At 41.4% G+C, this 14,561-nt stretch overlaps 3 protein-coding genes across 11 annotated transcripts in view; 2 read left to right on the forward strand and 1 right to left on the reverse strand.

Moving 5' to 3' along the window:
* LOC119017287 (gastrula zinc finger protein XlCGF26.1-like) overlaps window positions 1-13,634 on the forward strand; it is a 31,296-nt gene extending 17,662 nt beyond the window's left edge. For 2 of the 5 annotated variants that reach the window (XM_037093907.1, XM_037093910.1), the window contains exons 2-3: window positions 1,083-1,320; window positions 4,411-6,434. In XM_037093907.1, coding sequence (XP_036949802.1) covers window positions 1,149-1,320; window positions 4,411-5,723 — 1,485 coding nt within the window. In that variant the 5' untranslated portion in view covers window positions 1,083-1,148 and the 3' untranslated portion in view covers window positions 5,724-6,434. Of the gene's footprint in view, window positions 1-1,081; window positions 1,321-4,410; window positions 6,435-8,293; window positions 8,526-10,409; window positions 11,391-11,932 lie in introns of those variants that run through there. The other 3 variants (XM_037093911.1, XM_037093912.1, XM_037093908.1) reach the window with 3 other exon arrangements.
* The window catches only part of LOC119017301 (zinc finger protein 501-like), a 108,126-nt gene that overhangs the window by 63,042 nt on the left and 30,523 nt on the right, over window positions 1-14,561 (reverse strand). The gene's annotated exons all lie outside the window — the stretch shown is intronic.
* LOC119017285 (gastrula zinc finger protein xFG20-1-like) overlaps window positions 806-14,561 on the forward strand; it is a 34,548-nt gene continuing 20,792 nt past the window's right edge. For 2 of the 5 annotated variants that reach the window (XM_037093901.1, XM_037093905.1), the window contains exon 1: window positions 14,230-14,381. The gene's annotated coding sequence lies outside the window, so the exon portion shown is untranslated. Of the gene's footprint in view, window positions 1,083-8,014; window positions 8,288-14,229; window positions 14,382-14,561 lie in introns of those variants that run through there. The other 3 variants (XM_037093897.1, XM_037093902.1, XM_037093904.1) reach the window with 3 other exon arrangements.

Raw genomic sequence — 14,561 nt, forward strand, 5'->3', positions numbered from 1 at the left:
GTAAAGCAGATTGTAATGTGTTATGTGACATAACTGTTTTAATATATTACTGAAGTATGATTAGTGATGCATTGTCCTGAGCCAGGTGAGCCATGCTGACACTATGTTGAGATCAGCAGTAACTTATTCTCTGTTATCACATTGAATTGATCTCTCGATGTGAACTCTCATCATTGTTTGTAATCTGACCAATGAATGAGGTTCTTCTGAGCTCAGAGGACACAAAACTCAGAGAGCAACAAGATTACTGATTTAATTTAAAGCTTACAGGACTGTGTTTTCATCAGAGTCTGAAAAACAACTTGAACTGTCTGAAATTAAAAAGCAGACAAAATTGCTAAGGAGACAGTAAAGAAAGAGGAGGTGGAAATGAAAGTAAAAGTATCAAAAGTAGAGGGAAAAAGTTTAATATGGAAGGAAATAATCAGTGGAATCAACACTGGGAGAAGGAGGAAAAAAGGGAGACATTTATATAAATTACAAAGTGTAGTAGGAGGGGAGGGATGTTATAGCGGAATAAGAATAGGGCACAGTAACTTGAACACAGTTAATATAATAGGGAAACATGCAACGGGTCTGTGAAACTGTGGGGAGAGGGAGACAGTGGAACATGTGATTGAGTATAGGGTTGGAAAATCTAGGGAAAGGAGGAGAATCATTTTAAGATTTCTTGTCTCAACTGGGTTAATTAGAAGGAAATAACAGAAGAGGAAACGAGAAAGACTGAAGTCCAGCAGATGGCGGTATATGCAACATTGAGGATGCCGACTGCCAATAATCAACAAAGAAGAACAAGAGAAGAACTTCACGTGTTTCCCGCCGGACTCATTTCTAGTTACCCAAGAACCCAAAAGTAAGTTAGCGTGTCTTGCTGCTTCCAGGACGTAGACGGAGGGAGTTCGTCAGAGCAGTTGACTGTTTTACACGGAGCCAAAGAGTCCAAATGTCCGAACAGACTCTGTGTCGTTCACTTTATCTGAACATATCAAACAGCTGAATTATCTGCTGCTGTTATACCGAGCTAATGAAGCTAACTTAGCTTGTTAGCCGGAAATAGACGGAGCCACGCGGACTGTGAACACATCAGAGTGAGCAGACAGTTTTTAACGGAGTGTTTCTGGAGGGAAAGTTCGTGTGAGTCAGTGAAAATGTCTAAAGTCCAAACGCTGAGAGTTGTTGTGAAGCAGCGACTAACTGCGGCTGCTGAAGAGATATTTGAGCTGTTTGAAAGAACGATAGCAGAGTACGAGGAGGAACTGTGTCGACACCGGAAACTACTGGACGCTGTTTTCCAGCCTCGGGTCCAGTTACACAGAACAGGTCGGTTCTGTTTACTTGTAAAATACTGCTTAATGTATAATACTGTAGTAGTAGTAGTAGTATTACATATAATGCGTGTGTGTGTTATTAACATTAACACAGCCTCTGCTCCTGGAGGTCTGTCCGGTGGACACACTGGTAAACCAAACTCCATTCAAAAAAACCGGCTGTTTTAAGGTCAGGCCTTATTTTTTTCACAGTAAAACTGTAGTTACAACTTTACAAATGCTCTTTTTTTTATTGGGCGGGTGTACAGTGGTGATAAAGGGACTGAAGTGTAAAGAGTGTGTTGGAGCCATTTTAATGATGACCAGGGTGGCGCTATGTGGATTCAGGGTAGTTTACTTAATTGTAGAACGATTTAGAGATCTAGAACATTTTCATAGTTGGGGTCAGATGGGGCCACTAACTTGGTCCGCCATGTGGAAACTCAGATTCAGTTCCAGTCTGTGGCTGTGTATTGCATGACCCTTGACTCTTTTTCATTAAAAAGACAATATGCCTCCAACACATTGACCTCAAGTTTCATAAACGCACAAACATTTAAAAAAAAAAACACACACAAAAGTTTCAAATAATTTTCAATACAGTTGTATTGAGCTGTCACAAAACATCCATCATCGGGCTCGGTGATATGGGCTTTTCACACCAAACTTCAATTACGATTTGAATCTTTTTTTTCTTTCTCAAAAGCAAACTTACAAATGACAAAGAAATTATTAAAAGCCTTGCTTTTATTTTAATGCTTTTATTGTAAACAAAATTGCCCTGCCATTTAAACAGAGCACCTTCAAACTCACGTGAAAAATGTGTGTGAGTTTTTGATCGAATGCTTTTGTAAACATACATTTTACATGTCATAACATGTATTGATAACGTGTTGTTGGGAATTGATATTGATTATTAATTGATATGTAATTATTAATTAATTAAAATTGTTATTGTTGATTAATGAAACCTAGGTATGGTATGAGTCATTAATGAACACGCGGCACCACCCTGAAATCAGGGATCAATAATCCAATGATTTACCTTTAATCTCAAAGCCTGAAATTAATCAAATTGTCAATATTATGAAAATATCAATAATTAGATATAAGAGAAGGTGTTTTTCCGAGCGCTGCCCATCTCAACCAGCTGTTATTACAATATGGGGTTGTGCAAAATAATCACAGGTGCTGCTCAGTTAAAATCAACAGTGTTCATTAAAGCTTTCTCCAAAACACAAACCACCTACTTTAACAAACAACAGTTACTTTCACAACTAGTAACATCAAAAACATAAACAAGTCAACCATATAAATGGGTGGAGGCGTGTGTGTGTGTGCGTGTGTTTGTGTGTGTGGGTGGGTGGGTGGCAGGAAGTCCCTAATAAAGACTACAAAGATGGCCGACTCCAGATTAGTGGGCGTGACAAACAGACGACAGGAAACGCCGAACGTGATTTGGTAAAGTCACGCGAGAACACGAATTCCAAGGAGAGGATTCAGGTTCTGAATGAGATACCTGGGATTTATAAATGGCAGCAGTGAATATGTTGACTAACGGTTGTCTTTGGTCTTGTGTGCAGTTTGGTCACAAGAGAGGTGAATTTAGATGTGTAATATCCACAGTTCCAAAAGGGTAGCTGTGGTACTGAGACAAGTCCACCTTTAAAGTCAATAAAATGGATATCCTAACCACATGTCTTATGTCATAGCGGGGTTATTAACTATAAGTTTCCAACAGATTGCTCATGAGGTTATGTGTGTGTGTGTGTGTGTGTGTTAGTAAAAGAGGAGAAGCTAAGCTAAGCCAACACTAAGCAGACAACAATGAAACAAACACAACCACCATGTGGTGCACAGCGGTCGTCTCTCCCTCAAACAGTGGCCGGCAAGCAAATCGAGGTTCATTTATTGTCCACTGATTGAGCCGGAATACGAGGTATTGTGGTCACACATGGTGGCAAGACTGTACAGGCTGGATTAGCCTGAATGAGCTCCTAGCGAGTGTAGCAACACAGTTAGCACACAGTACAGTAAACCATGAATCGGACTCGGCGGTCCTTTGACAACAATCGTAAAGCACAACAAAGAAAACATGCTATATACTATCTGTTTCTTCCCAAACAAAAGCCTGTTACTTGATACTGCTCGTGGTTTAGCGTGTGTGCCCGTCTGACTCGGAGCTCCAACTCGTTTGGGAGCACGAGCTTTAGTGTCCTAAAAACTTGACGGCAGGTAGCGATCACGCTGCGAATCGATGTGATGAAGGACCGGACCTCGGGGGGTTTTGTCTCCTTCTGAAGATTTTCTCTTCCTTCTGCAGGCAGTGAGGAAACTGCTGGGTTGTGCAGCGTTCCTAGATCCAGACAACAATGACGACTGTCAGAACAAAACAAAAGTAAAACAAAAACAGTCTTTGTCTCGTTCAGCGAGGAGGGAACTGAAATTAGCTCAAGCAAAATGGAAAAACGTTTCTCAAAGTTGCATCCTCATGACAGTGGTTGCGTGAAACCGGGGGTCTCATCACAGCTTATTTCTCCCTTGGACTGCGATGTGTACTGAGGATCCACAACTTTTAAACTGGGAGCGACATCATTGTGATCCTGGCGGAGCTTCCGGACTCACAGCCAATAGGGATTGGGTGAACGTCTTGGGGGCAGGTCAACCTGGGTCATGGTTTTCAGACCATATGGGTCTTTTGCCCTGTTCTTTGTTCTGCAGCTCCTCGTGGCAATAAGGCCCTAGTAGTTAGGCTTCTGGCTTCAACTACAGGCCTCTCTTGGTCTCTTTGTTTGAGACATGTGCATGGAGGCACAAGGCCCAACAGTGTGAACATAATTTTCATCAAATACTTTTTTGTTGCAACAGGTGCCATTTGTTTACAAACAGTATTTTGTATCTCTGAAGATATGTAAGCTAAATTAAACATCTGCATGCTGCACAGTAAACATCTCATGTTGGTAGCTGTACAGGACATGAGATGTCCAGCTGTATCGATCGGCCCTACTTTGTAATTTGTCATGCAAAATGCCTCTACACATCTGTGTCTCCAGTAGTGGTGCTGGTGGTTGAAATGTTAACAGGAAATCCTTCTTCTCCACAGACGTCCAGCAGCTCTTGGAGAGTGAAGAAGAGGATCCTCCTGAGCAGCAGGAGAGGAGCTCCAGTCTGGACCAGGAGGACCCACCAGAGCTGCCACACATTAAAGAGGACCAGGAGGAACTCTGGACCCGTCAGGAGGGAGAGCAGCTTCCAGGGCTGGAGGAGGCTGATATCAAGTTCACCTGCACTCCTGTCCCTGTGAAGAGTGAAGAAGAAGAGAAACCTCAGTCCTCACAGCTTCACCAAAGACAGACGGAAGAGATGGAGACTGAAGCTGATGGAGAGGACTGTGGAGCACCAGAGCCAGACAAGACCTTTAATTCAGTTAGTCATTTACAACCAGATACTGATGATGAGACATCACACTGCCCTGAACCCGAGAGTGATGACAACGCCTCTGAACCTGACACTGATCACAGCAGTGATTGGGAGACCAGGAAACCTCAGGTCGATTCAGAGCAACAAGGTTTGAGCTGCTCATTTTGCAGTAAAACATTTTCACAAAGGGAACATCTGACTCAACACTTGGTTGTCCATACTGGGGAGAAACCATTCAGTTGTTCTGTCTGTGGTACGAAATTCACACAAAAGTCATCTTTGAACAAACACTTAAAACTTCATGCACAAAGAAAAGCGTACACATGCAACATTTGTCAGTCAAGTTTCAGTCTCAGAAGGCATCTGAAAACACACATGAGCGTCCATGATGTAGAGAAACCATTTAGTTGTTCGGTTTGTGGCATGAGTTTTGCAACAAAGCACCATCTGAATTGGCACTCGAAAGTCCACACCGGGGAGCAACCATTTAGTTGTTCAGTATGTGGTAAAGGATTTGGAGCCAAGAGCTATCTAAAAGCACACATGACTGTTCACATAGAGGACAAACGCTTCAGTTGTTCAGTTTGTGGCAAGAGATTCGCACGAAAGGAGCATCTGAATCGGCACTCGAAAGGCCACACGGGGGAGAAACCATTCAGTTGTTCAGTTTGTGCCAAAGAATTTGCACTAAAGCAGCATCTGAGTCAGCACTCGAAAGTCCACACGGGGGAGAAACCATTCACTTGTTCAGTTTGTGCCAAAGGATTTGCACGAAAGCAGCATCTGAATCGGCACTCGAATGTCCACACGGGGGAGAAATCATTCAGGTGTTCATTTTGTGGCAAAGGATTTGCACGAAAGCAGCATCTGAATTGGCACTTGAAAGTCCACATAGGGGAGAAACCATTCAATTGTTCAGTTTGTGGCAAAGGATTTGCACGAAAACAGCATCTGAATCGGCACTCAAATATCCACACGAGAGGAGAATCCATTTAACTGTTCAGTTTTTAGTAAAAAGGATTCGCAAGAAACGCACATCTGAGGCAACACTCGACCGTCCACGAGGTGAAAACATTTCCTTAAAGCCTATATTAAACATTCATTGTGTTGATGAGGGCAGCAGAAGTAGAAGTAGGCTTCACATTGGCCTCAGAATCTCAATTCTAGTAAAAATAGATGGAAGAAAACTTCAGGCAGAACCTCAAAGGAGGAGACGGACAGATACAAGTTACTTACATAAAATATCTATGATGTGTTTGGATTTAGGTGGAAGACCAACAAACTTTGTAAAAGTTGTTTAAGCTGTTCCATGTGTTATTGGAATGTTGATGTACTTACGTGTACTGTTGGTGATGGTCAGTTTAAGTTCATTTTTGTTTCTGATTTCTTTAAGAAGAGATTATATTTCATTTACTTGCAGATTTACCTAAGATTTTATTGTTGATGTATTTTCTACTATTAGGTACAAAAAGACTATTTTTTACTCTATATACTTAATTTAGTTTTTCATGTGGTCTCGCAATGAATGAATGATGCTCCAGTGTTACAGGAGCTACAGATCTTTTACTTAAGTTAAAGTTCTTTGCTGAGAAATGGTAGAAAACAATCCAAAACAATAAACTTAAATAAATCACCATCCTGAATTTCCTTAATTTTGTATCAAAGTTCTTTTGAGGTTACAATAAACGCTTCACTTCAGTCAGTAAAGCAGATTGTAATGTGTTACTTGACATACTGCATTAATATTGTTGGGACACACAGATGAAGTCATTTCTTGTGGATTTCAAAATGGACTCAGTTTCCCAGAATTCCCCATTCCTCACACCTAGGTGCAAAACTCAGGTTTGAGTTACTATTGGTCAGGTTGACAGACCCAGAGGGGGGAGATCAGATCAAAACTCCAGCACCTTCCTTGTTCTTCCTCTCTTACTCGACGCCCTCCTTCGATTTCTTATCCTCAAGGGCTCCTCTCCATCTCCCCCCACGGGGCTGCCTGCCCTCAGTATCTCTTCTTCTGGGTCCAACAAACTGCATTTGCAGCCCAAATAAGTTCTACTCACTGCAGTGACATGAGGTCCAGCCAGTATTTCAGATCAGTTAGCGCCAGCAGCTGCGACGCAAAGCTTGCCAGCTAACCTCACAATCTGAGGGACACCAAACAATTTGGCACCGAGCTGCTATCCTTGCAAAGAAAAGGAGTGACCATAAGGATACTTACCTGTCAGAAGTTGAATTAACCTGAGATCATCTGCTGATGCTTTTGACTCCCTGTAATTAGTTGTGCCTGCAGAGGTCGAAACCATTGTGTCTGATATGTTTCATTCTTTCACTCCCCTTTTCATGGCGCCACATCTGCATGCAAGTAACCATCTCTTCTAACCTGGCATCACGACACACACACACTGAATAAAAGAACCTTCTTGCTGTCTATTTAACAATAAATAATGATAATATATTTCATTTATATAGCACCTTTCAGGGTTCCCAAGGGCACTTAACAGTGGAACAAACAAAACAAAGAATAAATGGATAAACGAAAAATACATATAAGATAAAGAAACAGAAAAGTTGATTGATTTGATGGGGCTGGATCTACAGCTGATAGGCCTTTTTTTAAAATTAATATTGTACAGGAGTGAATGTTGCAAACCTCTACACTGTCAAGAACTCCAAAATCCTTCAACCATTACAGCTGTTATGGTAAATGTGGTTGTAGTTATTAAGTTAATTATTAATAAGTGTTATGAACAATTTTTCTTACCTTTTTATGAGACCAATTTGGTAAATTTACAATGTTTTCCCTTCTTCAAGGGTGGTGCCCCAAGGTGATCTAAAATAAATTGGATCATGTTATTCATCATTATTAATAATTATTCCTGATAATCATTAATTATCATTGATAGCCAAATTTAACCTAAATCTCCCTTTTAATGTTGCATGAACTCTACTTAATTGTGCCTCATGTAATGCAAGGCCCGACAATATATTACTGAAATATGGTTAATGATACATTGTCCTGGGCCAGGAGAGCCACGCTGACGCCATGTTGAGATCAGCAGTAAGTTTTTCTCAGTTTATCCTCAGTCAACTTGGCCAGTCTCTCAACCGGAAGTGGCGAGTGCGCATGCTCTAAGGGCCGGAAGACCACAGAAGATCCGTGAATTTTTGGTCATCAAAACGCCGCTGAGCTGCTTTCATATGAATGAACACGCTGTGTCCAGATGTGATATAACGTGCTTGGTTTTATCACGTATGTCACATAACTTACAATCACAGTGAACCACCGGAAACTGTTACACATGGATGGAACTCCGTTGGATCTTCACATGTTTCCCTCCGGACTCATTTCCGGTTACCCAGGACTGCAAAGTTAAGTTAGCGTGGCTTTCTGATTTTTAACACGGAGCCAAAGAGTCCAAAATATCCGAACTGACTCGACTCTGACGTGTCGAACATCTGAATTATCTCCTGGTGTCCGACGAGCCCGAAGAAGTTAAGAAACTAAGTTAGCTCGCTTGCGGGAAATAGACGGAGCCGAGCGGACTGTGAACACAGCGCACATCAGAGTGAGCAGACAGTTTTTAACGGAGTGTTTCTGGGGGGAAAGTTCGTGTGAGTCAGTGAAAATGTCTAAAGTCCAAACGCTGAGAGTTGTTGTGAAGCAGCGACTAACTGCGGCTGCTGAAGAGATATTTGAGCTGTTTGAAAGAACGATAGCAGAGTACGAGGAGGAACTGTGCCGACACCGGAAACTACTGGACGCTGTTTTCCAGCCTCAGGTCCAGTTACACAGAACAGGTCGGTTCTGTTTACTTGTTACTCTCACTTTACACATTATTACTTCTTTATTGTCACATTCACAACAGACACAGTGAAGCTGGAGCTCTCCTAATATATAATGTCAAGACATCAATAGTGGAATATAAATAAAATCATGTGTAATGCTGTGGTAGTAGTATTACATATAATGTGTGTTATTATCATTAAAGCTGCAGTCTGGAGTTTTGAGAATAAAGTGGACTTAGCCAGAACATTTAAATGAAACAGCTCATAGATCAGTTGTTCTTCCTCTGCCTTCTAAGCCCCTCCCACAGAGGAGCCTGTTGTGCGTAAGCAGGCTTGTAACCATGGTAACAGAGGAAGGCAGATAACCAAGATGTTGCATTCAAAATAACAACAACAACATAAGCCCTGATTGTTCTATTTCTGGCCAATACAACTAACTTACAATGACAAGTGCCATGCCTCATGCCGATTTGCTGTAGGAACTGGAGTAACAAACAATATTCTTCCAGGTACCAGGTTTCCAGGTAATCATGACCCAGTGCAACGCCATGCTGCCTTTCTGCAGCATGAGTAACGTTAAACTTATTCAACCACTTCAGAGCGTCCTGAACACAAACTACCATTATAACTTCCTGGTCACTTGAGAGAGACTTTTACTAACCAGTAGCAATAAAGACAGAGCGAAACACCAGAGTTAGCATACAAGCTAACAAGCTAGGCTTAACAACGAGCTATGTAGCTCGACTGCAACATCGCACAGCAATATGTACTATTGCAAGTATTACTGTAACCACCACCACCACAGCCTTGTGGTTAAAACATAGAATGAAACACATATCAAGCAGGGATCCTTACTTGTCCAACAGAAAAGCAGTCAGTGCTGCATCTCTCTTGAGTCCTTATGCCCCAGCTCCTCCACCTCTGAAATGGCACTCTGATATTTATCCATGTTTTTCTCTGGCTCTGTCCAAGTCTTTGTTTTGCACGGCTTTTCTTCATCAGTCTTCTTATTTCTTCTCTTTCACATGGGCAATGGTGGGGCATTTTTCAGCTCTGTTGTTGTTGTCTGTTCTCCGCCATTGTTTACAGTTAAGGCATGAACATGTCTGATCAGGTGAGAACAGACACTGCCCAGTAGTGCTGCCTGAGGAGTGTATGCATGAAAATGATTGACACTTCTCAGACATGCCCCTTGGCTCTACCGGGAGTGGTGGATTCTTCCAAATCAAATTAGGGCCACTGGGTGGAGCCACAGACAGCTGACCTGTATGTTATTCTGCTGTTAGATAATAATGACAGTTTTAGTAAATGTAACAAAAAAATAGTTACAGACTACAAATTTAACACAGCATCTGTTCCTGGAGGTCTGTCCAGTGGACTCACTGATAGACCAAACTCCATAAAAAAAACAGCTGTTTTAAGGTCAGGCCTCATTTTTTCACAGTAGAACTGTAGTTACAACTTAATAAAGGCTCTTTTTAAAAAATATATTTTTGTGGCCTTATATGGCTTCATTGGGCCTAGGCCAGTAGTCACACCCAGGTCCGCTGCAAAGCCTTCGTACATCGGACGCCTGTTCTACCAACTAATCTTAACGGTGCCCACAAAGGCTCTTTTTTTTAATTGTGCAGGTGTACAGTGGTGATAAAGGGACTACAATATAAAGAGTGTGTTGGAGCCATTTTAATGATGACCAGGGTGGCTTTATGTGGATCAGGGTAGTTTTTTACTTAAGTGTTGTTATGTGGTGCCCCCAGAACATTTTCATAGTGGTGGCCAGATGGGGCCAGTCAAAATCTACGGGTGGCACACCAAAGTGCAGAATGTCTTCACACATTTTAGAAAGTAGCGGTGCTGGTAGTTGAAATGTTAACAGGAAATGTTTCTTCTTCACAGACGTCCAGCAGCTGTTGGAGAGTGAAGAAGAGGATCCTCCTGAGCAGCAGGAGTGGAGCTCCAGTCTGGACCAGGAGGAACCAGAACCCCCACACATTAAAGAGGAACAGGAGGAACTCTGGACCCGTCAGGAAGGAGAGCAGCTTCCGGGGTTGGAGGAGGCTGATATCAAGTTCACACTCACTCCTGTCCCTGTGAAGAGTGAAGAAGATGATGAAGAGGAACCTCAGTCCTCACAGCTTCATCAGAGACAGACTGAACAGATGGAGACAGAAGCTGATGGAGAGGACTGTGGAGGACCAGAACTAGACAGGAACTTTATTTCAGTTAGTAATTTACAACCAGATACTGATGATGAGACGTCACACTGCTCTGAACCCGAGATTGCTGACAGTAGTGATTGGGAGGGTTACAGATGCTCAGTTTGTAAAAAAAGGTTTCCAAGCAGATCTCATGTTGAGAAGCACATGAGAACCCACACAGGGGAGAAACCATTCAGTTGCTCAGTTTGTGGTAGAGGATTTTCACAAAAGGAACATCTTACTCGACACTTGATTGTCCACACGGGGGAGAAACCGTTCAGTTGTTCTTTCTGTGGCGCAAGATTCACACAATGCTCAACTTTGGCATCACACTTAAAAGTTCATGGAGGAGAAAAACCTCACACCTGCTCCATTTGTAACTCAAGTTTCACTCTCAGGAAGAATCTGAACGTACATATGAGAGTCCACAGCAGAGAGAAACGCTTCAGTTGTTCAGTTTGTAGTCAAAGGTTTGCAGAAAAGGGACATGTCAGAGCACACATGAGTATTCACACGGGGGAAAAACCCTTCAGTTGTTCAGTGTGTGGTAAGAAATTTGCCAGACCCGGAACTCTGAGACGACACTCAACTACCCACACACGGGAGAAACGATACAGCTGCAGCGTTTGTAACAAAAGTTTCACTCGCCGTTATACTATCAAAATTCACAAGTGTGTTGGTGAGAACAGCCAAAATACATGAAGTGACAGAGATGTTTATTGGTCCAATTTCTGACTGAGATTGACTGTCTGTGTTTCTCACTCTTACTAAACATGATGTTTTAAGTCTGTTTCCACTGAAATAGTTTATTGTTAATTTTCTTGTTATTGTTAATATGACTGTTAATCCTTTGGAAACAACATCGGGACGATGTGTGAGGATGTTGCGTCAGAGCCAAAGTCGCTCTTTTTTAAATTTGTTTATTTTCTTGGCAATCTGACTGTAACTGATAATCAGTCTACCCATATTAATTTGAAGAAAAGAGAATAATTTTAGGACAGGAAAAGAATTGAATATTTTAAATATATGTTTTTAAAAGCAATTACATTCAGGGCTCCACATAGTTATTATTTTTTAATCGATCTATTGATTATTTTTTTTTGATAAATCTTACTATTAATTTTTGATTACTCATCATTATTTCAACTAATTCACCCAAAACAACATTTTAAACTTGTAATTTATATTTCAATAGTTTATTCTATAATCTCCAATCAACAGATACGACGAAGAGGACCCATGAGGACAAGCAAGCACTAGCAGGACCAGCATGCTAGTAGCATAACAATAGCACAGCTTCGTCTTTCAGCAAACTGATTAGCGGGGGTTCTCAACATGTCACACACGGACCATGGAGTGACATTCCCTCAGTGCCACACTAACCTGCAATGCTTCACTGCGTCGTCGGATCCAGTGTGAATCCAGCCGCTGCTTAGAACCTCCATGTAGACGCATGCTACGCAAATCGACGTATTTACAAGTCGATGGAGTTGATCACTTATCAGCCCTAATTGTAGTGAAATGAAAAGGAAGCAAAGAGAATACAGAAACACATACGTAAGGAGTATTAATAATAGTAATATTCAGAAATCAATAATGATACCACTCCCTGGCCTCGTGATAAATTCAATTCAGTGTTTATTTGTTTTAACAAACCCCCCCATTTACTACATGCAATTGCTTGATTCTCATGTTTCATGGTGTTCTTTTCAGTCTCACTGCTCTATTTTTTTCTTTTATAGCCTCCATTTGCGAGCATTTCCTTGTGTACACAGTATCAATTGCAGCGTTATATTGTGAAATTAAAGGGGCAAGACTTCCAGATATGAACATTCAATAATGACTTAAGACTGTCAACTGAAGGTGAATACATTCAAGTGTTTATATTATGACATCTATGTAGGATGTAGTGTTATCTACTACTACTACTACTACTAGTTATCTACTAAAGTTAGCATGCTAACAGCTAGCCCTGATCGGTCCTGGTCCAAAGCTCCAGTGCTGATGGCTTAACACCGACTCGATTCTGTTGGTATGAGCTCCCAGTCTGGACCACTGCGTCAGTAGAATAAAGTTAAAAGATAAGTAGTTATCAATTGACAATAATTGCTGTGTTAAATAATAACCAAGTGTGATGAAATTGTGATAGATGGTTGAAATATGTGTTATTCTGCACCAGTTCACTGAATGTACACATTTAAGTCGAATCACTGTATTGTAGATGCTGTGAGTGTGAAATGTAAAGATACAACACTTCTACTTTATACAGCACTTCAACTTCATACAACAGCAGCTAGAGTTTGCAGCAGTTAGCTGTAACTATGGTGATACACTGACCCCTGTATTTAACAGCTTCAACATCTGGCCAGTTCTCACATACTGCACCTTTAAAGTTGATGATTGTCGCACCACCACATACGTTTGTTCATCAATGTTAAATTCTAATGTAGTTAAAAGAATATTTGTAGTTCATATCTAGTTTCATGTCTGTCAGGACATTTTTTGAACTAAGTGTTTATCAACAAAAACAGACATTTTTCAAGAGACTTTGTAACTGATAATTACAATTCATCGTCTACTTCATATAGTCGAAGCCGGAGGCATTATCTCTGATCGCTACTTAAAGAAGTTATCTAAAACCTGAAGATCAATTCAAACCAGACAGAGAGGCAGTGAGGAGAAGCCAGGACAGGAGTGATGCATTCTGTATGAGCTGGAGGCAGGAGAGAGACTTTTGATGCAGGAGGGAGTTTCAGAAGGTCTGATGATGTTGTGCTGGTATTCACTGGACGGCAGCAGAGTCTTACTGAACTACATACAGCAACAGGAAGCCGACTTTCCACTTTATAATGAACATTTCTGCTGATTGTTGTGATGGTTTTTAGTTTCTGAGCTGTTCTGTTAAATTATTTCAACATCTGAATTATCTGTTGCTGTTCCACAGAGTTAATGACGCTTAATAATAAACCTCCGGAAGCTGTTACATAAGGATCAACTGTGTTGGACCTTTACGTGTTTCCCCCTGGACTCATTTCCTGTCACACAAGGATGCAAAGCTAAGTTAGCGTGGCTTGCTGCTTTTAAAACAAAGAGTCCTAAAGGAACACGGCCACAAATAGTCAGTGTAGAAATGTGAGAATGATCCTGAATCAGTTTGAAGGATTCATGAACATTTTTACTGATGGATAAAGGATCCTGTCTTTATCTGTATTTTCAGCTGAACTGTCAATGTTTATAGACAGATGTTTATAGCATTTTAACTTTGCATTAGGGGAGAAATCAGACTCATCTGGGAGGGCAGAATTAAAATGTTGCACTCTGCTGGATTATATGAGAAAATGTAGTTAAGTAGTTCTGGTTATGACCGGTGGAGGGCAGCATGACACTGGATATCGTTCAGCCTGCCGGAAGTTCAGAAGAAGAAGAATCCGAAAGGACGTTAGCGTGGCTTCCTGTTTCCAGGATATAGACGGAGAAAGTTCGTCAGAGCAGTTGACTGTTTTACACGGAGTCCAAATGTCCGAACAGATTCTGAGTCGATCAGTTTATCTGAACATGTCGAACATCTGAATTATCTCCTGGTGTCCGACGAGCCTGAAGAAGTTAAGAAACTAAGTTAGCTCGCTTGCGGGAAATAGACGGAGCCGAGCGGACTGTAAACACAGCGCACATCAGAGTGAGCAGACAGTTTTTAACGGAGTGTTTCTGGAGGGAAAGTTCGTGTGAGTCAGTGAAAATGTCTAAAGTCCAAACGCTGAGAGTTGTTGTGAAGCAGCGACTAACTGCGGCTGCTGAAGAGATATTTGAGCTGTTTGAAAGAACGATAGCAGAGTACGAGGAGGAACTGTGT

This window comes from Acanthopagrus latus, chromosome 3 (assembly GCF_904848185.1).
Source record: "Acanthopagrus latus isolate v.2019 chromosome 3, fAcaLat1.1, whole genome shotgun sequence".
In the NCBI taxonomy this organism is placed as follows: Eukaryota; Metazoa; Chordata; class Actinopteri; order Spariformes; family Sparidae; genus Acanthopagrus; species Acanthopagrus latus.